At 26.5% G+C, this 23755-nt stretch overlaps 1 protein-coding gene across 3 annotated transcripts in view; it reads left to right on the top strand.

Annotated features, from left to right (window-relative positions):
- LOC119678623 (heterogeneous nuclear ribonucleoprotein L) overlaps window positions 1-23079 on the top strand; it is a 114905-nt gene extending 91826 nt beyond the window's left edge. For 2 of the 3 annotated variants that reach the window (XM_038090560.1, XM_038090561.1), the window contains exons 3-6: window positions 132-224; window positions 19195-19470; window positions 20006-20210; window positions 22624-22763. In XM_038090560.1, the coding sequence (XP_037946488.1) occupies window positions 132-224; window positions 19195-19470; window positions 20006-20210; window positions 22624-22763 (714 nt within the window). Of the gene's footprint in view, window positions 1-131; window positions 225-19194; window positions 19471-20005; window positions 20211-22623 lie in introns of all 3 variants that reach the window. The other variant, XM_038090559.1, reaches the window with a different exon arrangement.
- Window positions 23080-23755: the final 676 nt, after the last annotated feature.

Consider the following 23755-nt stretch of genomic DNA (forward strand, 5'->3'; position numbering starts at 1 on the left):
GTCATTCTTTTATGTGCATTTAATTTTTCTTTTTCATTTTATTATTTTATTTCAAAATTTAAAAAAAAAATTTTTTTTTGTTATGCTATTCTTGTAAATATTTTATTTACTTAACTGCATTTGATCTCTAGGGTGCTGTTATGATGGTTTATGGACTGGACCACGACACATCGAACACAGATAAACTATTCAATTTGGTTTGCTTATATGGAAACGTTGCAAGGGTGAGTATCACAAAAATATTTATACAAATTAAATTTATTTCATATAACTCTAAGTGGAATTCATTATTAAAAATTTTTTAAAAATTTAATTATTATTAAAATTAAACAAAATATTAAAACAATGTAATTAAAATTCACATAAGGAATTTAGATATCCTTAAGCACAAAAGTCCTTTAACACCTGATTTGTAGGCCCTTTTTTCATTATTTTCTTTAGTTTTTTGTTAAATAAGAAAAAAATAATTAGCTCACCTGCTTTAACTTAAAAAAAAGGTATCCTTTTATTAGATAAAAAGTGAAAAAGTTACAAAGAATTTAAAATAATTAAATTACGGAAAAGCTTACTTAATATTTTCACTCTTTATTAACCTTTAAGGACTGCAAACAATTTTTTGAGTTCCTCCAAATTCCCCCATTTAAAAGAAATGAACAATTTTGCAATCAAATTGGAAATGGATTCTATTTATAGCAATCTTGCACTATCGTCCTTTCAAATGCAGGAATTTTATTACTGAACTATATTCAATTTTTTCCATTTTTTAAAAAATTTAACAGCTAACCAAACATCTGACGAAGTCGACTCTTTTTCAGTTCTCATTTAAAACTTGCCAGATATATAAAATAATTGATATAATTGATAATTTTGAATTGATTTTGTAATCACCTGTAATTGATTTTGTTCACCTGTTGTGAAGTCAGGTACTTATTAGTCCTACTAGTACAATAGAGGAAAAAGTTGCTTAGAATATTGCATATGAGTAAAATTCGTTGTCTATTCGAAGCAAGCCGAAAATCGAAATCCTTGATTGATTTAGAACACAAAGCAGAAAAGATCAAACTGTGTTATTTCTAATAAATTTATTTTAAAGGTTAAACTTTTTCATATAAATAGAATAAAATTTTCTTATAGTGCATAAATATTTCATTAAATTATAATTTGTTCATTCTGAGTTATTAACTTTTACCATTTTTCTGCTAGTGACATAATTCAACACTAATAAAATGTTTGTCCTTTGCTAGTAAAAAACTGATTAAGAAAATTTTTGACTTCTTTATTTAAAGCAAAGCTTTTACCGAAGGTGTCAGATCTAGAAAACATAATGGGTAATAGCTGTAATAGATTTTGACATGTTACCAAGCTTTTATGAGATGTTCCGTTATATTAGTGAACCTTTTCTATTGATCAAAACAATATTTTTTTGTTTATATGAACCATACAATTTGTCTAATTACTGATAATACAATTCAGAATTACTCATTACTTTGTGTGGAAGAAACTATTATCACCTTTATTTGAGAGGTTTCGAAGTGCTGTGAGCCATTTTATCTTTTTTAATTCATAAGTTCTCGCGTTTAATTTTGAAATTGTTGATTTTTACTCCATGATTTTTCACGTTTAACATTGTTATAGATAGCCTATTTCTCGTTTCCAATGTGAAAAGCAAATCGCAAACATCCACACGACAATACAAATTACTGTCCTTAAAAATATAAAAAACCCTTATATTGAGATTAAACATAAGCGTTTCGAATGCTTAGAACGGTCGAGTTCGAGAAATTTAGTCTATAAAAAATTTCCACCAATTTACATAAGTGAATGTCTTTATTTTACATTTATCAGTTTCAACTGACCTGAAAAGGTCACCTTTAAGATCAAAATTGTAGGATCGAAATTGTTCAACTTCTCTATTCTTATCGGATAATACATATATTGCTTCAACAGAATTTTAATCTATTCGATAGTAGAAAATACTTTCAATATTCAAAAGGGTGTTAACCAAAAGCTATTGTGTAGAATCAATCGAATTTTGTTCTTGCTACATCAGCTATATCAAAATATATAACGATCAAATCTTTTGGAAAAATAAAAAATCACTTTCCGAAAAATCCAACCCGATTTTTAATTAAATACAAACTAGAATTAGATATTAGATTTTAAACAATTTAAATACTTATTACATTATTGAAGTTCTAAATTATTTTCACAATAAATACAATACATAAATCATCATCTATAAATCATTGTTCATATAACTTACTCCGTAATATTCAATAAATCTATATCACGTCTTATACATAGCAGTGTAGTGAATATTTGTTCACTGCTCATGGGAATGGAAAAATTGAACGAAAAACTCAAAATATTTCTAAATATTTAGATCCAATGCAATAAAATTTCTGCATAAGTGAAGGACACATTTATCTAATAAAGATCTAGTGAAGGATAATTTACGCATTAATGTATCATGTAAATCGTATATATAACTTCCTATATGTGTTATATTTTTAAATTTTTATATTTTCATTTCTATATGTTTAAAGTACATAGAAGATATTTATGCACATAAAATGCTTTTATTTACTTTTTTATTTATTTTTATTAAAATGCACTCAGCAAATGCAAAAGTTTACGATTCAACTTGACTACTCATATAATAAACAGCTTTTATTATCCTCATCCTCGTCCTCGTTCAATAAAAAAGAATTTTAATTTCAAAAAAACGTGGAAAATCAGTTACTTATATTTATGTTACTTAAATTTAATGTCCATACTTAAGTCGAAAGCTCTAAAAAAAATTATAAAAAATAATAAAATATATATGTATATAAAATAAATACAATAAAAATCTAAAGTAAATATTTTTCAATACTTAAAACAAGTGCGTAGTATCTTAAGTGCTGAAGTTCTATCTCTTGGCAATAATAAAAGGTGAACGACAATTTAAAAATATGTGACAGTAAGTGAAAAGTAACGCACATCGGTGAATATTTATGAGACATCATTTATTTAATATTTTATACGAGTACGAGTATCTGGAGTTGGAGCGCTAACACAAATACGTGCATACCTACATATAGTATCTGAACTTCGGAAGGGACCTTATGTGCTGGAGGGTTAAAAAATAACAAACGAATTAATTTAAGAATTCGTCCAATATTGCAAAGCAAATGTCAGTTTAAAGTCACTTAAGGTGGCCAATAGTAAAAATAATGAAAAAAATAACTTCACAATATCCTTGCTTATCCTTTTTAACATAACCTTATCATTTTTATTTTATTTTAAATTAGTAGCGAGGGTTTGTGCAATTTGATTTTATATTTATGTGATTTTCTTAAAATTTCTTGAGTGTTGTGTATGTGTTTATTGTTGGTTATGTCGCTTATGTCGGTTATGTTGGTTACGTTGGTTATGTTGTTGACTTTCCGCCATATAGCTAAGCGTTTTTGGTTTCATTAAACGATGACATTATTAAAAATGTTTATTTTGCTCACATGAGTTTGTCATTAAGTAAGATTGAGTATATGGACTTTTTATAGGATTATATCACTCACTGGAGATAAATCGGGTGTGTTTAATGATTGGTCTTCGTACATGTTTGGCGTTTGCAATAAGGGAGTATGATTGTAAATGATTAATGGTCACATCAACAATAAACTGATACAATCTTAAAATAAAAAACAGGATATTAGATTGGCTTTGTAATTTGATATAACGTTTTGTTTTCTAGTTTTCTTAGCAATATTGTTGAAATATTTCACTATTATCATAGAAAGAAAAAAACTGTTGAAATAGCCAATTTAAAAAAAGGAAGCCGAATATCTTTATTATCTTAGGGTACTCAATCAAAGTTTTTGCAGCAATATATCAGATAGTGATTTAATTGGCATGATAGTTGTCATATACGACCTTAAGTAAACAATTCAGTTGTTGATACAAAGTTTTCCTTCACAAATATTTAAGTGATCAAAATAAATTCTTTGTTTGTTGTTTTAGTGGAGTTTATGGTACTGCAGCTAGCACTCATCTGCTATGCACAGTTAAGAACCTGAAACACCAACTGTAATAGCATCCACCACTCCATTTTTTAATGAAGAAATTTATATTCTATTACGGAAAATCTATTTCGAGGAGAACATGATTGGCAACAGTGAGAAATTTTCAAAATCCAAAAGTTATTTTTTTTATATTAATTTTTTTTTAGCGAAATTGACGCGTCTTATGATAAAAAAAAATTATTTAAAAGTGAGAAGCGTTTGAATAGAAATAAAAAGACAACAACAAAAATTTAAATAAATTTATTGATCGAATTTAATTCGGAAAAAAATAAACATTAAGAAATTAGAATTATAGAAAATATGAATAATCCAGCTTTTCCTGCTCACGATTAGCTAACTTTTAGCGTAACACTTGCATAGCTTATTTGTAAAATTGCACTCAAAAAAGGCGTTTTACTATAGTGAGTAAAAATATGCATAACAGATGTCTATGCAAAAACAATAGGCAACCACAAGAATTAACTTTCAATTCGTGGAACTTGTGTTTCCATAATAAGCTCGTTTAATTTAAAGCACGGCAAATGCTTTAGTTAGAGTCACTTAAAAAATAAGAAGTGACAAAAAACTTGGAATTTGAGCATTGAAAATTTGTGCAGCCTTGGGTATTTGTGGAAAGATATGATTACTCTTCGCTTATAATTTAACAGGCATGAGTTCTAAGGCTGGCATTTGCACTCCAAACAAATTATATTTGGACTATAAACTAATTTAAAAAATAATTCGAATTCATAACATTACTGATTGTGCACTTGGCAATACTCGAAACAGCGTTGTATGGTTAGCCAAACTTCAATAAATTAACTTGAATTTTTGTTGTTGTCTTTGCATTTCTATTCGAAGCCTTCTAAATATTTTTTTAATCAAGTTTTTCACCTATTTTGGATATTGCCGAAATTTTCTTTATCAGTAGTGTGTTAGTTTATCTATTCGTATATTATTATTGGACTGCAAGTGTCACGATATTGTGCCCTATCAACGTTTAATTTTTAAATATTATATTAACTTTATACTTAGTAAACAAGATTATCTTAAACTGAAACTATAAGCATGATTGAAATTCAGTAGTGTCCAGTTTTATTACACGCATTTAAAATTTTTGCAATGATAAACAAATTTTTCGTCAAAAATAGTTTCAGAAATAGCTGGGTCTATTAGGAGACTACCATTAAGAAACCCTTTTTAGTTGTAAAAATGTATATATCAAAAATGTATAATCTCCCTTAGCTTCAATACATTTAGTACAATGATTCTTTAATTTTTGGAACTCATCTGTGTAGTCGTTTTCCGGAAAATTTACAAAATTCTTTTTGACAAGAGATATCATTGTTTGTGGAAAATGATTTTCCACAAAAAGATTTTTGAGATATGCAAAAAAACGAAAGTCAAAAAGAGTTAAATCTGGCGGATAAATTGATTGTTGCAAAAACTTATACTTTAATTCACAGATTTAAGCAATCTGTGAATATTGTGCAAGCAGGTGTATTGTGTTAATGGAAAATAATTTTTATCTCCTGTAATTTGGGCATGGTTTGATGAGTTTTTATATCCAATTAATTGTAAATATTACAATAATAAAATTTTGGGTTTTTTGTTTTATGTCTTTGAATATATTTTCCTATAAAAGAGACAGTTCCAAACTATTGTTTTATACGAAACGAATCATTTTGATTGATTTAAACTTTTTAAAAAGATTTCATGGATGTTTAATTTTATGCATTGTTAAAAAATACATTGAAGGCGGTTGAAGCCATATCGTTTATTTTTTATTTAATTGAATTCTTTAACTAAACGTAAGTAGCAACTTTTATAATTTGCATTTAAATGCAAATAAAAATAATCCAACCAACGACATTTTAACTTCGAAAGGCTTTTAAACAATAATTAAATTGACAAAGCAAAATTAAATTTTGGCTATAATTATAAATTTTTTGGCCACTCCGAGATGTGATTGAACAACCTATAATTTGTTACATTGTTACTTATTGGCAAATGTATGTATAGTATTAATTACGACATCTAACAAAAAATGTACTTGCCAAACTCTTCAAAATAAAATTCAATTATAGAATTTATTTATATATTATTTTATGTTTTATTTTATTTTAATAGTATTGATTATATTCTAGTCATTTTACTGCTTAGTACTTTAACTTTATCATAATTTTTTGAACTAAGACTTATTAAGGGATCTACAGCAAAAGTCAACATATATAACATTTCGCTTAATGAAAGTCATAATTTTTAAGTTTTATCTTTAAAATGTTTTCGATTCTCGAAAACATAATTATAAACTTCCTAAATTATTTAACTTCAATGATAATAATCCTCAAGCTTATTGTTTTACATAACTGAGAATGCGTGCTTTAAAAGTATTGTTTCTGTAATGAAACTTAATTTTTGAAATACACAATGATTTATCCTAATGTTCCCAAAGGGCATGGTTTGTTAGATTGAATTATGCTTTCGTTTACTTGCCGCTTAAAATGTCTAGAAGCAGATTTCTGAATGCACACAAAGGAAAGGAATGGGATTTAGGAATTATTCCACTGCTAAGTAGAAATCAAGTCTTCTTAGTGCTACGCTTTGTACTCTGTATTGTGTGCGATAGCATTAATTACATTAATACAATAAAAAAAAAACAACTTTGCGTTATATTGTTATTATGTATATTATACCAAAGGGTCATATTAGTCCTCCTATTGTTGATATTTTGTGTTTAGATTTGGTGTGTTGAATATGCGAAATTGTAGTGTTGTACTGAGTGTGACTTAACTCGTTTCATGCCAGAGATAGTTTTTACTAAATAAAAGTTTAAGTGTGTTTGCTTCTGAAATGTATTACATAATAATACTACAAACACATTGTAAGAAATTGTTCTTGACCAAGTAATAAATTTTATTACATTGCAATTTGATTGAACTGCAATCAATTCACCTTTTGGCATTTACATTGATATCAGAATAATGTTCGGAATTGCATACGTGTAGACATGCACATACTCTTTTTAACATATGTGTATGCACACCGGATATGCAGAGAATTATTTTCCTGTTTTTTCTTTTTTAGTATATTTTTAACATTAAATATACGTAAGCCAACAAGTTATCTTGATACGTTATCCGTCCCACTGCCTTTTATGACGCAATGATTTTTAATCTCAGTGAATAAAATCACGAACAATGCAACATCAATTTTGTAGACCGCCCAATCTATCGGCTCAGGACATATATAAACGACCAACTAACCACTTATTGTTCCTTACGACACACAGACAGGCCTGTGCGAGAAATGAAATTTTTTTATTGCATATCCACGGGCGCTTTAACAAATTGAAGCTTATATGACCACGACCACGACTACAACGATAGCGATGACAATAACTAAGCCAGTAAATGAAAGAAAATATTTTTCAGTAGCGTGAAAATATTTTCCTTGTGGTTACCACGATTGCGTTCTTTATTTTTTGTATTTTATTTTATACTTGTTTTATCCTTGAACAATGTTTTCATGTAACCATTTTTAGTTGCTAATGTGAGCTCCTCTTCTTTAAAAAAGAAGGAAATATGTTATAAATTAAAAATGTCAAGAAATCAAATGCAATAAAAGAAAACGTAAAACAATTTGCAAGTGAAATTAATTATCATGCCAAGCTTAACAAATAAATAATTGGATCTTATATTTTATTCTAAACTTCATATCGATGAATTACATTAGAAGATTATCTAAGGGAGGTTCAACAAAATATGTTATTAAGAAGCTTGAAATATTTTAGAAGCTTAAAAATAAATAGTTAGATATGTTGTTATGGTATATTATATAATGTGGGTCATTGGAATAGCACACCGTCTATTAAATGGCCTCACTGAAGTGAACGTTTAGCCAAAGTAGATCTCGAAACATTGGGTCCTTTTTCGTCCTTCAATTCATGAATGTCATTACTGAGTTAAAGCCAAAATGGCTCCCGTTCGCATAACTACATCCCTTGTTATTGTAAGCAGCTCATACACAGGTTCTTGCTAAAATCATTTCAAAAGTTTTTATTCTATTAACTTTGAATTTACCTATGAATAGCAATTTCATGTCTTCATTTTTTTGTTTCTCCAAGGAATCAAAGTATTACGTCCCGAAGTTAATAATAAGTATAAATACAGATTTGCAAACGTCAATACAAAAGATATATTTAAGTAGATATATATATCGTATAAATAATATAAAAAAAAACCAAATAACCCAATGAGTCGAATTGGTTATACAAATCAACTAATTGAATGCAAAATAAATAAATTTTTTTACTTAACTTATAAAGAAAAAATGCAATAAATTTTCATCAACGCCTAATTAAGGATATACGATTAGTAGTCCGTTGGAGTACACAATAAGCTAAATTCTGAAACCCATTCGCTTGGAAACTTCAAAGATACAATAAATGCATAACGAGTAACCATATTGGTAACGAATTTTACCAAGATTTAAAAATAAAACTAAAAAATACAGAGCATAGCATAGCAGAAAAGAAAAATAAAAAGGAAAAAGTGAAAATTCACTGTTAGTATTTATACAAATTTTCTGTAATCGTTAACCATACGATCTACTCTGCTCTGCATCTGCTCTGGTTGGGGCACATTAAATGAACCGTAAGCGGAACGTATCAAACGTTAAAGGTCTTGCACACAGCCTTGTTAGGGAAGTTATTGTTTTTTCCCAATGTTCGCACTTGTTAATGTTACTTTTATTGTTGTTTTATTTTTGTAATGTAATTAAATTCTGAACATGCCTAATCGAGCGAAAATGTCATAAAAACCGTTCAGCGTTGTAAAGGGATAATTGACGATAGGATAATGTGCACCACCAAATTACTGAGCGACCGACCGACTGTGTGCAACGTTCACACAAAGTTAATTTTGTTCACTTTCTCCACTTTAAAGCAGAAAATTGTATAGTTAATTATTTATTTTTAGTCTAAAACTGGATTTTATTTTTAGGAAGCCTTTTAACAATAAAATCTAATGATGTGCGAAAGATTTTTATTTTTGACTCATCAGCACCTACTGTTTTTGAAGCCATCACCTAATTTAAATTTAGTAATTTTGTATTTTTTTCTACTAATTTTAAAAATATTTTTAATGAATTTATTGAATTGACGGTATTAAAAGATAGATCTATATAGAGCTTAGTAGTGCTTCAAACCAAACATGATATTTACTCGCATTCGTATTTCGATACATATGCATTCACACATTATAGCAACAATAAAACTAACAAACATTTATAGTGATAGTTAAATGATCCAAAAATACAATATAGGCAGTTAAAATTATTTTTCTCTAAAAAGAAAGCATAGAAAAAATTAAATTGTCATTAAAATTGTCTTATGTGTAATGTTTTAATATTAGTGGTTTGACTATTCCACAAAATCATGGTTATCACCTCGAAAATTTGTTTATGTCATGTATAGAGAATGTGCTTTAAATACATTATATACTATTCGTATAATTAGATAGATATAAAAAATTTTAAATAATTAGAACATCTTAAATTCCTTTTTAATTAGGAAGATTAGGTAGGTTATATTACTATAGTAGTCAGTCATATTTACCAATTCACATACATCCGGCACACAGGATCACGGCATCTCTGAAGGCTCTGTTTTTAAACTATATTTATACAGCTGCAAAAGATATATTTCTCTATTTATTTTTTCTTCTCATTTCGATAACGTCTGCAATACTCGTAGCAGAGAACTCCTCGCTTGTGAGCTCAGTATATCCTTTGATTTTTTTTCAAAATTTTAACAATATTATGTTAATGTTAAACAGATGCCTTTTTTTTTGCTAGAAACCATTGGTGTCTTGAAAGACAGTAATCTCTAGTAATAGTCTACCAATGATAAAAGACGCTTCTACTTCTATTCAGGAAACGAAAATTGCTTTTAGGTTTTTTAACTTGGAATCTCGTCCGCGGGTATGATAAGAAAACGGCACCTTTGCAGTACAGAAAAGGAAACTCGGTTGCCATTATAACCAAGCATAACATAAATTCTATAAACTTCATAATATTATATTATCGTATTTAACAAGTACACATATAATAAACACAGATACTTATAAACTAACTTTTATCTTAAATTGTTCTATAAAGAAAACTTGCTGATATTCAAAAAAGAAATATACACAATATTTAGGTAAATAACTGAAAATTCTAAAATTCTCATGAAATTAAATTTGGTCATGCGTTTTAACAAGAAAATTCAATTTTATTATTTAATTATTTTTAAAAGCTTTTATTAAATTTGCCACATTAAATGTTTGTTCAAAAATATCTGCCACATATGCCATTACTTATTCATCTACATATATGGACTTAAACACTGACCTCACTTGATTTATTCAACAGCATGAAGTAGTATCGCACTTGCTTTGATTATGAAGCGAGCAGCAAAATAATTTTAAGCTCAAACGTTACGAAATACGATTTTCATCAAATCCGCAAGATGCATTTCAAAATATTTCGTTGACATAATTTATTAGAATTCTTTTATAATAAATATTTACAGCGCTGCATCATCGTGTGACATTTATTGCCATGAGCTTTATTGGAAACTTAATATACTTGACCGATTTCAATTTCCGTTATGGTCAGAAGTTGACATTTATTTTTTTCTTATAAATTTTAACTTTTTTTTAAATATTGGGCATAATCAAAATATCATTTTAATCAATACATATTTCTATATGTTTATTACGTTGTTCATCAATTCTTTGATAAACGAATGATAATGAATTTATTACGTTAATAAATTCTTTATATTTTTCTTTATATATTCTTTGATAATCAAATGATAGTAATAGTAATTTAAAATTAAATTAAATTAATTCTGATTAAAAGTATTGTCATAACCCATTGAGTTCAAGTATAGATCATAATTTTTTCAGTAGTGTTTTTTGTACACATATAAATATATTTTTTTTATTTATTATTTAATATTTTTACATATATATGCATATATATTTTTCATTAATTTATTTATTTTTTTTATTTATTTATTTATTTTTAAAATAATTTCTAAGACAGTATCATTAAATATTTATAAGAATAAAAACAGTAAAGTTCCTTCTTTAATAATATATATTGTATATTGTATATATATTATTACACTAATCATAATTTTTGTTATATTCAACTCCTAATCCTAGGCTTCCATAAGTCAATAAATAATAAGAAGCGAAGGAGAAAACTTTTTCGCAATAGTGATATATTTCAGTTATGTATATAAGGAGGTAAAAAAAGTTAATCCATTAAATGGAATATATTTCCTCCTGTAAACATACAAATCAAATATTTGTATCTTCGATTTTTAATCTTCAGTTCGTACATAACGTATGAAATTTACTAAAACTATAATATTGTGAAATCTGATATCATCTTCATATATTAGCAATAATTTGTTTTAATTCATTTCATTTTAGTTTATATATAACAACTTGAGCTCTCTTATATAATAAATATTGATTAAGTAATTATGCATTCTAACGAAGTGTGCATAGCATTGCATAAAAAGTACAAAATATAAAAATTGTATGAAAATAACTAAACTTTTATGAAAGGAAAACTACATACTTAAAATTATATCATAATTGTGTACTGAAGTGTATCTAAGGTATGGTTCAGTTTGAATATTTTTGTAGATTAATTTTGATCCAATTAATTTTGTTTTGATATTATATGATATCGAAAAATATAAATTTACCTAATAAGCACTTCTCTTTAAATTGAATTCAATTACCATTAAATATTTTTTTTTTTTTTCATTTATTATGAGCACTTCAAGATGGTAAAATGCTTTTTAATTGGTAAAATATTCGAAAATAATTTCATGTTAAACTTATATATATAAGAAATATAAGAAGGTATGAAGAAAAGCACAGCATAAAGAACATGCAAGTAATTAGAACAGATTTTTTAGGCGTAACTCAGATTTTCGCCTAGAAATATACTACTACAATGAGTATTATGTTAACCTTAGAAAAAAGGCCAGACAAAAGGCAAGTAAATTTACATCAAGAGAAAGCACAATTTCTGTTTAAAATAGAAATAATCTGAATACTCGTAGTATAAAATAATATAAAAATGTAGAAAATTAAGTAAAAATTTAAAGTATTCGCATAAAAAAAGTAAAATTAATAGGGAAAATTTTATTATTGTATTCATTTATTTTATTATATTCATTTAAAATAAATTTTCTTTTATTTCAATTATCTAAATATTTTTTAGATTTTTATTTTTATTCTACATTATTTATTAAATTCTTATTCTATTATTTCAAATTTTTTTATATAACAATTTTAACTGTAATTTCTATTTTACACCCAAGTAGAAGTAATGTCTTCCAGTAAAATGGTATAGAGTTAATTAAAATATTACCAATTCTCTTTAGAGTGCCTTGGTACATCTGCACAAATGACATACTAAGAGACCTTAGAATAGACCTGATCAAAAAATATATAAGGAACAGATCCCTGCAGCTATACGCGAACACTGACAAGCTGTCTTACATAGCACCATCTAATCTCAGAATAATCTCTAGCCGCACCGGGCGGTACGCAGATCATAGATCAGTCATCGAATAATCACGAAACTTTTGAGGAATACATAAATTAGTCATTGAGAAGGGTGGGAATTTGCAGCTATCAAATACCATAGTAAAAGTGCGCACATACACTCTTTAATTCTTATATTGTGATACTTTATTGATATTCTCTATAATTGAATATTATATAATTCATATTTCTTGAAACTTGATATAAGATTAGAGAAAAAGGATCTTTAAGGTTAAAATTTTTTCTTCAAACTGCTGAACTATTTCATAAGAATTTTATTCCTCAGACTATTTTCTAATTGTTTTTTTAAATTTGATTTTTATTTTCTGCTTATATTTAAAAGATTCTATTGGATATTCTGAATTTAAGATTCTTACTTAATAGCTAAAACATTAACAACGTTGGTAATATTGTATTGAAATCTCTTTGATATTATAAGATAATAGTCACATATATATATTTTTCATTAATAATAATAAAGAGATCAGAAAAATGAATCGATGTATTCGAAATATATTCATAGATTTTAATTCTAAATAAATTATGTGTTAAAAACCAAAGATCGTTTAGAATATTGCACTTATATATATTTATTTTTTTGGAGGCGTAAACGCTTTACTCAAATTAACATAAGTTTTCTTTAAATAAATTTTATGAATATTCAATATTCAAAAAAAAATGTTATCCAAAGTAAATTAGATTTATATCGAAAATTAAAAAAAACGGAAATAAATTGCAAACTTCAAATCGAAAATTGCCTTTTTTGCACAAAAATTTGGAATGGAAAATTTATTTAAGCATTTTAAGAGTTTCAACTTAACCGCAAACTCTTGTTGGTTTTATTTTCCATTTTTTTGCATTCGACTTCCTTTTAAGTGAACTACTAAAAAATTGTTCAAAAAGTGGAAGGAATTATACTACTAAATGCACCGTAAACAAAAAACTGTGCTAACTTCAATATTCAAAAGCTTTTAAATATACAATATGTTTCCGTCTTTGCACAGTTTTTGTTTCCTCTTCCTTAGTTCAGAGGAGCTAAGGAGCTAAGTGTTAGGAACTTGGAACACATACCATTCTAATGTTTAAATATGGAAAAACATATCCTTCTTCTGCCACAATATTTGTAAATGGTTTCAACAACATATTAAAGTTATACAAAATTTCAGCAATTAATATTTTGCGTAATTGACAGCAATTTAGGGTGTGGGGTAAACAACGATAAAAATAAATATAAAGAAAACAATTTATTGCAATAATAATTTTCAGACGCAATTAAATAGTATAGTTATATATAATATATTCTCAGGATGGATACCTCATGAGATAGGAATGGTATAAAAATAATGGTTCGCTTTTTCATCAAAAATTTATTGTCGTTTTTTATTTCTATAAATCTGGTCTTTATATCTAATTAAACTGTAAGAATATGTTAAAATAATAACTTGAGTTTATTTTTCAAGCAGTTTGAATTTAATCTATGATTTTTAATAATGAGTTATAATATATATAATTATAATGAGACTATCCATTAAATTGCTCATATATCATCGAAACTAACAAGCTAACATCTTTATATCTTTATTTCTGACCACAAACTCATGCAACTTAACTTCTTGCTCCGCTAAAAGAGGATCCTGATAAATCCATCTCTCATTCATATTAATGAAATGATGTCCCAAATCAATTTTTTTCTTTCTAAAACGCTTTAGATGTGCATACAATGCCGTGTTAAACTACGTTTGTGTTGCATTATTGGAGACACGAAAATAATAGGTTATATAAAATATTTCTGAGGTTTTCTGGTACATTTTTGAACAAAAATTTTCTTTATTGAAAATTATTTTTTATTAAGCATATATTCGCTATTATAATTTATGGCCTTTTGCTGTTTTTCGGATATCTTTATAATTCCAATGGTATAGAACTTCTGTGGCTTATCGACGAAAAACTTGTTCAATTGCTTTTCAGCGACTGTTCGATTGGCTAATTTTTTATTTAATATGGTGGACTTCCCAACCAGGTTTTGTAAATTTCTTCCAAGCCATCAAAGATGTGTGTGTGGCCTGACGTTGTCATAATGTAACAAAACTCGTGTCTGTTCCTCAATTTTGGTTGCTTTTTGTTTGTTCCGTTCAAGCGGTCGGATTATGAGGAATAGAAATCCGAAAAAACTGAAACAGTTCCCTTCCATTCCCTCCAATTAGTTCACATAACCTTGTTTGCTATCAATTCACCTTTGAAGTCAATTTTTAATCAATTTTTTAACGCCCGTAATTATTAACTTTAAAATTGGTTCGATTTCGTTACGTTTCAGCAACGTGTCACTGACGGTAATTCAGTCATTTCTGTGCAATGATCTATTTGGTATCCAAACATCGCCAGTCTTTACGTAATCTGTTCTTTTTAACTGATTTCAGACTATCATGCGGTTGATGTTTAATGGTTCCGATATCTGCTGGCAGCTTAAGTATTAGTTTTGCTTAAGGAGTAAAGAGTTTTTTCGCCATTTTTTGTGGCTTCTGACGTACAATGTGTATTTCTGACATGAAAATTTTTGAAAGGTAACCAAGCAAACTACTTCTGGATTTAGATAAAAACCTCGAAGAATTTTTGTATTATCCAATATTTCTTAATATGCATATTAAAATGTCTATAACTTCTACTACATCCCTTTTGTTCAATCGATGAACTTCTAAAACCATATCCTGTATTTCTGTACTACTTTGTGGTACTTCATATACTTCACCTAAATAGTTTTCAAGATTAAAACTTTTCCGACTATTTTTGAATATCCCAGCCTGTATTCAACTAACATATATTTAATTTTGGTATAAATACCCCCTGTCTTTTTTGTAGATTTTATTTTTTTAACTTTTAAAAATAAATATTCATTTCTTTCTTATTATTATTATTAAATTTCTTTAATGTATTTGTTGTTATTTATTATCATTATTTCTCCATATTACTAAAATTATTTATGGAATTTGTTTTTTAATTAATACATATGGAATTAATATTTATATTTTTTAATTATTAAATCTAATTAAAATTATTTTATTTAATGCATTCAACCAAAAAGTAAAAGTTGAACGCTTGAACTAATATTTAATATATAATTTTATATTAATATTATTATTGTTGTAGACTTTTTACGGAGATTATATTACTATAGTTTGTCCATTATGACAAAGAAACTAATTTCCAAAGAGAAAAATATCAACAGATTAAAACTTCTAAGCCTGGCACTTGTAGTTCATAAAATTATATATAGACTAATAAGCTAATGAGTTACTTCTAACCAACCCTTGATGTTGGGTATTTGGAAATACTCAAAACAGCTGTATGGTCAGTCAAAAAATGTAATTAATTAAACTATGTTTATTTATTTACATTTTAAATAGAAATTTTTATTTGTTTTTATTTATTTATTTTACAAATAATAATCAATGAATTAAACAAGTCTATTTATCTCGTTTTTGAGAGTGAAAGTAAAGTGCTTTCAACCTTGCAATAAATATTAACTGCGCTTTATGTTTTAGGCGGCGCAATGAACCTGCGGGCATATGAATTCAGTCCTATTAAATGTTACGGTTTATAGCGGAGGAAAATCAAAACTAGATTTACTTTTAAAAATACGCGAATTTCCCGAAAACCACTAAGTCGTTCAGGTTTTGCCTAAAACTGGTCTAAAATTCAATGGTTGCATGCAGCAATTTCGATTTGTTGCTTCCACTGTAGCTGCAAGCGTTCGACTTAAGTTGTGCGGAATACTTATAACTATTCATTAATTGGTTAATCGCTTCAAATTAACGTTAGCCGAAGTTTTCAACCATGTTTTCTCTAGCCCCTTCTGATTATTTGTCTATTTGTCTTCTGTCTATCTGTCTGTCTGTTTCATTTTTTTGTTACTGTTTAAGTTGTGCTAAAAACTTGTTGGCATGTGAACGACGCAATTCAATGTCCATAATTTCATTTTCTACGTTTTGAATTGGTCGCACCGAACACCGAACACGGTTGCACCGTTTACTGAACGCCTTGAATTATGAAATACTTGGAACCTGTCAATGACCAGCAAAACTGAAATGAAATTTCCATTTAAAATGCAATGCAGTTTTTGCAATATTTTAATTGGTAACTGACTAACGAAGTCAATAAATTCGAGCGCAATTGCATGTCGCAAGCGTAACCCCATAAACTGGCATATGGATGGATGTTAGCAAAACAGCACATAAAAGGCAAGAAACTCGTTTCATCAAATTAGTTTTTCTAAACTGCATAAAAAGTATACGCATTCAATCTAAAAATTATACAATTTTGCTACTGAATAAATCACTTAAATGTGGGAAAACTTCAACAAATTTTTCATTGGACTCAAGTGAACGCGACTCACACAGAACTCGTTAAAATTTGGCGTTCTCCACATTTCGGTTCGAATTCGCATTGGAATTTTTAAAGTTTTTTTTTGTTTTTTTTTATATTAATGTTGGTCAACAAACCAATTTGAACAACGCATTTCACACAATCAACCTGACACTAGCACAGATACAAATGTATCTATGTAGATACATTTGCCTGGTAGTAGAGTGGTATGTGTGTTCCGTTGTGCCCTGTCCGGTTCACTTGACAGTTGTCGTTGGGGACATGTAACGCTTTACGTTGTTATAATTTCATTTATCAGATTTTTTTTTCTGTTTTCGTCAATTTGTATCCTTGTTTCCCAGTGCTACCGCCACTTCCTGCTGCTTTCATCTCTTTCATTTGCTTTATTTAAAAAACAACAATATTTACATTCATTCTCATTCATTTTATTACCTTTTTTACCGGATAAAAATGAACTTAGTGGTTTGTTTATTTAGCAAGAAAAATATTTGCATTTTGTACTACGCTATGTATTTTTTCACTTAAGTCCTTTTTTATGTCACATCCGTTTTAAGTTTGCCAAAGAGTGAACCCTTATTTTTTATGGATATATCCATTTTGAATAGTGAAAACATTTTTAAATCTTATTAAAGCACAAATGCCTTACTAGTGACTATCTATGCGCCTTGAAAATCATAATAAAAACTAAAAAAAAAATATTGCAATAGGGCGTGGTTAAAAAAACGATACTGTAATAAATATATAGTACATTTTAAAACAAATGATTTCATTAGGTGATTAATATGAATACCTCGGAATTAAGTGATAAGATCATGACTGTGTCATCATATGCTAGTACAGTTACTATACATTTGCTTAATAGTCACTGTATTCTGGTAATCTGTAGCAGACGATTATAATAACGACCGTAATATATATGAAATTATAATATGAATGAATATAAAGATCTGAATAAACAGTCAACTAAATATTTGTGTAGTAATCTCTGGCAGACTACTATTCTGGCCATCGCCGAGTTCCTAACTAATAGTAAATGTTAAATTATAATTTGAATGAATATAAATTTCTAAATAAATAACTAACTTCTATCTACTAATCTTGTTTAGAAAATACAACAAAAAATAAGACGACTATTCTTATAAATAGAAAGTGTAAGACTTTAGTTGTTACTATATAGATAACAGCTATATAGTTTATATATAATGGAACTAATATTTTAAAGAAATATTATTAAAGAAATATTAAAATAATTATTAGAATTATATATAATGTATTTACAGATGAATGTATAAAAACAATTAAGATAACAATACTTTCGAAGACCACTCTTAATGAATCTTTAGTTGTATTCGAAACAGCTGTATCATTCAATAAAAAAATAAATTTTATTGCCATCAATTTTTTTAACTGTAAATGATTTTTATCTGCAATAGAGACTTATTTGATTAGACAAAAATTACTATATAAAATTTACTAATGAAAACAAAGAATGGAACTAAGCGCTCTAACTAAAACTGACAGTTTAGATTCAGTATAATCTCTTTCATTATGTAAAAGATAATAAATGCTTAATGATGTCTAAATATTTATCGATATAGGAAACATGTGAATTTAATAATATAAAAGAAGCACATAAAAGAGAAGAGAGCAGTACGGTATCTCACCATTGCTTAACTAAACCTTCTAAGAAATATTAATATAAATGCAAGTAATTGGAATTGGACTACGTGTTCATTCATTACTAGTACGAGTTATTATTTGATTGATATTGGAATACAAAATTAAATATATAAAACAGATAATATATAAATAATATATATATATATTACATACGGAATGAATGCTCACTTAGTATCCAACACACGATTTCGTTTAAACTATGAAATACAGATTTTCCGTTTCTTGATGTTTTGTTGATTATTGATTTTTTAATTTTAAATTTATAATAAATAGTTATTATTTTTCAATCAGAAAAATGAATACTCAGAGTGTTTCAGTTTCAACTATCTATATAGTATGTATATAATTCGGAGAGAAGTTGGTTCGTTATTCCTTATTAAAATCACTGCTCAATTTGAAAAATGCTTATTACGAAATATATATATTATTAATATTAAAAAAAAACTATTATTCAAATGGTATTATTTTTATTTTAGATTAAATTTTTGAAAACCAAAGAAGGCACAGCCATGGTACAAATGGGTGATTCCGTTGCTGTTGAACGTTGCGTACAACACTTGAACAACATTCCAGTCGGCACTGGTGGCAAAATTCAAATTGCATTCTCAAAACAAAATTTCCTATCTGAAGTTATTAATCCATTTTTGCTTCCCGATCATACACCAAGTTTTAAGGAATACACAGGCTCAAAGAATAATCGTTTTCTGTCCCCTGCACAAGCCAGCAAAAATCGTATTCAACCACCAAGCAAGGTTAGTCATTAAACAAAAAAATGAATTATTTATTAAATAATTTATTGTACTTATTTAAAGATACGTTTGATTTATTTTGTCTAAAATTATTTAAATGATTTATTTTAATTATTTAATTATTATAATAAGAACATATTTCATCATTATATACAAATTTTTTTTTATAGAATATATATTTAGTATTCTTTTTATTAAACAATTTATATAAATTATTAGTATTTTCGAAATATTTCCATTAAAATATAAACATAGATTTTAATAATAAATTAAAATTTAATAATTAGTTTTTAAAAATTTGAATAATTAAATCATAATTATTTAAAACAAATATTTTGGTCTACTTCGTAGATCATCTTCAGTGTATTGAAATATAGGTCGAAGATATTGTATAAATTATATAATAATTAAATTATTATAAAAGGACAATACACAAGATAACTATATGTAAAAGAATATAATAATTTATAAATTATTATTTACGTAAATAAATAACAATAATAAACACTTAACATATGTTTTTTTTTCATCTTTACAGATTCTTCACTTCTTCAACACACCTCCTGGTTTAACTGAAGATCAGTTAATAGGCATTTTCAATATTAAGGAGGTACCTGCTACATCCGTGCGACTTTTCCCTCTTAAAACAGAACGCTCTTCATCGGGTTTGATTGAATTCCCAAATATTTCACAAGCAGTTTTGGCAATAATGAAATGTAATCATCTGCCAATCGAGGGTAAAGGTAAGAAAATCAAAATAATTAAACAAGAAATGGTTAATACTCAGGCATATATTATATTTAATAATACTCTACTTAATTCTAATAAATATATAATTTTTTAACTTTATTCGTTATAAGTGTAAAGCCAATGTTTGAGCATTAAACATTATTCAAATTTAGTCCCTAAAATTATGCAACAATAAAATTATTTACGCTCTACAGTTTGTGCAGAAACGGCTGTGTAAATTAACGCTAATTGCTTGCTGAAATTTGGTTTGTTGAACCATTTTGGTTTCATTTGCAAATATCGTTTAAATTTTAATTGCGCAATTACCACTTCAGCTGTAATCAAACATTAAACCCAAAATTCGTTCAATCGTAAATTTAGTATTGAACAAATGTTGCTGTTGCTCTTTTTGTTGTTATTGTCGCCAACTTTGTAGTAACAATTTTGTAATTACGCGAAGTTCAAATAATTTATGACACTTTTAATAATTAATTATTTCTATAAATGTTAAATTACTCAACTCATTTGCAGATAACAGCTTTGGAAATATGATTTGAAAATATGGATTAACAATATAAAAATGAAAATGAAGAGAAAATCTTTGGTTTGGTTATTCCAATGGTTTAATCTTCGAAATCGCTCGAAATACTGAGAAATATGTTATAAAATTTATAGAAACAGTACTTTTGTATTAATTATTGCTCAAATTTTTTTATTACTATATTTGATGTAGCTTTGATTATTTGATTATTATTAATAAGTAGAGTTCCATTGTTTAGATTTCAATACACTTAGGCTAAATTGGACATTTTTAACACAGTATAGGTACACAGTTTCATTGAACTATTTTGTTGATGCAAAACTTATAGGAACCATGTTAGTAACGTATATGACGTCTCCTACGGCAGCCAAATATGTACATTGTATTTTTGCTATTCACTAGATAGAAACGGAGAAGACGTTGAATGACTTTTTCTTATAATATAAATTATTTCATTAAAAAATTTTATTAAATTATAATGTGCACTTATAAGAAAAGTGATGTCATTAAATTGCATGAAAACTGTGCTTCTATTTGATATACTTAGTCAAAAAATTGAGATCGCAGTTTAAAATATATAGACAATATGTTAATAAATAACCATATTTATTGGCACATAAACTAATAACTGTTTCATTATATTGGTTTGAAATGAAGTACGTTTTGAATGGTACTTTAACAATTTTGGATTCAATGATCCATATTGAATTTTTAAGTTTTTGTTTTTTTCTTCATGTTTCGACATAATCTACTCTTGATAAATACATTTGTTCCAATTATGAGTCAATGTATACAGAATACTTATATATGTCGGATATTGGCAACAGTTTTCGCACTTCGTAGCTAGCATTCAACTTTTGAGACAGTAAATATTATTTGAAATCAGATTTAGTGAAGAGTAGAAATCTAATTGAAATTTGAGTTTTAGAAATGTAATATGTGTGCAGTAACAAAATGTTAGTTGAAAATAAAAAAATTTAACTACTTGATTACTTATTAAGATACTTTGCAACAATTTAAAGCAACATAAAAGCAAATTAAAAAATTTATTACCTTTAATCGGTAGAAAACAGGAGCGTGTTATTTATTATTGGTAAAATAAATAAATACATTTTTGTATAATTATATTATACGACACTATTTCACTATTAAAGAGTTCTAATTCTTCTTTTACTTATAATTTACTACTGTAAATATAAAATGCAATTTTAAAATTAAAGAAAATTAAATCTAAATTCTTAGTATAATTAAATTCAAAAATTTGATTGACAAATTAATTAAAAGTTGGACTCCTAAAGGTATGCAATTAAATTTATTTTATAATAACACTTGATATTTAATCTAATAGATGATTTTTTTACTTCTTAAAATAAATGTGGATAGTTATTTAATTCTTTAATAAGGTAATGATATTGCAAATAGTGTATGCCTTCCTAATTTCCTTTATTATCGCAACTTCCACAAAAGTTTAGAAGTGCCACATTTATACTGTTGTACTGGTTCCCATTAGATAGTGTCTTATTATTTATTCCAGTATATAGACACAAACCAAACTTCGTCTATGCAATTGATTTAGATATTAACATTAGTTAATTCTTTTTGTCGAAAGCGAAGTGTTTTATGACGAAAATAAACTATTTAAAAGTTAGAAGGGTTCGAATAGACTTGAAAAGATAACAGTAAATGTGTTTTATTTTAGCTAAAATAAATCAACTTTCAGCCTCTTTTTTCATAAAATAACACTGACTGTCCGTCGGAATTTTTCAACTGTTTGATGTTAAGGACATACCGAAATTATTTTACACATTTTAATATACTATTTTAAAAAAGTTTTAATATAAACATTATTTAAAATATCTGCTTATATCTTCTCTCTTTTATTACAGGCACCAAATTTCCTTTCATTATGAAACTATGTTTCTCATCCTCAAAGAGCATGAACGGTGCTTGGAACAATGCAACAAATGAAGGCATCATAGAGAAAGAGAATGACGCCGAAGTGAAGCAGCAGGATGTGTACAATTGAGATTTAATACAAATTTTGTAAATTCAAACATAATAACAAAAATCTTTTTAACCAAATAATGAACCTAATCATACACATCTGAAATTAAAATGAAAAAAAAAATAATAATATTATTATGAATTGAAAACCAATATAGCGAAGAAAAGGAAATACACCAAATAGAACAAACCTTACAACAAGAAAACAAAAAATTTCAAAATTAATAACAAAGAAGAATAAGAAGAAGACAGTAAAATCTAATTTTCTTAATTTAAAAACTATTGTACAATAATTCGCTATTATATCGCTATTAGTTTTCATTTATTATTACCATTACACACACATTAATTAGAAAATATAAATAAATAAATATAAAACTATTTCGTATATTATTTAAAAATAATATTGTATTAATATATATAACAATTGAAACTGTTCAGCAAGCAAAGCTGAAAATATAATTTGATTTTAATAATTTCAACAAGAAATTACTGATAAAGAAATAATTTTTTGTTTTAAAAAAATATTTTGACAATATTAAAAAAATTAGAAATTAAATTAAAAACGAAAAATAGCAAATAAAACGTTAATTGAAAAATGAATTGTTAAAAAAAATTAAACCAAAAATGCTATAAGAAAAACTGTATAAAAACTGGTTTTTGACTAAAGTAGTATTAAAAAAATATATATATATATATTTAATTTATGATATAAAAAAATATTTAAAAGTAAAGCTATTCATGTGCAATTTAAACATAAAATATTTATGAAATTATGAGAAATAAAAAAATTCAAATATAAAATAAAATTTGAATTAAACTTGCACAAGCAAATTTTACAAATCAAACAAAAGACATTATTTTGTGCTTAATTTTACATTAAAAAATAACTATTTTAATTTGTATTTAATTACGTTTAAAATTTTATTGTATTTAAGAATGATTAAATGATTAATGAAAATTTACTATAAATACATTTTAAGAGAGAGGAGAATTTTAGAATATTTAAAATCT

The sequence above is a fragment of the Teleopsis dalmanni genome, chromosome 2, assembly GCF_002237135.1.
Source record: "Teleopsis dalmanni isolate 2A chromosome 2, ASM223713v2, whole genome shotgun sequence".
Taxonomy (NCBI): Eukaryota; Metazoa; Arthropoda; class Insecta; order Diptera; family Diopsidae; genus Teleopsis; species Teleopsis dalmanni.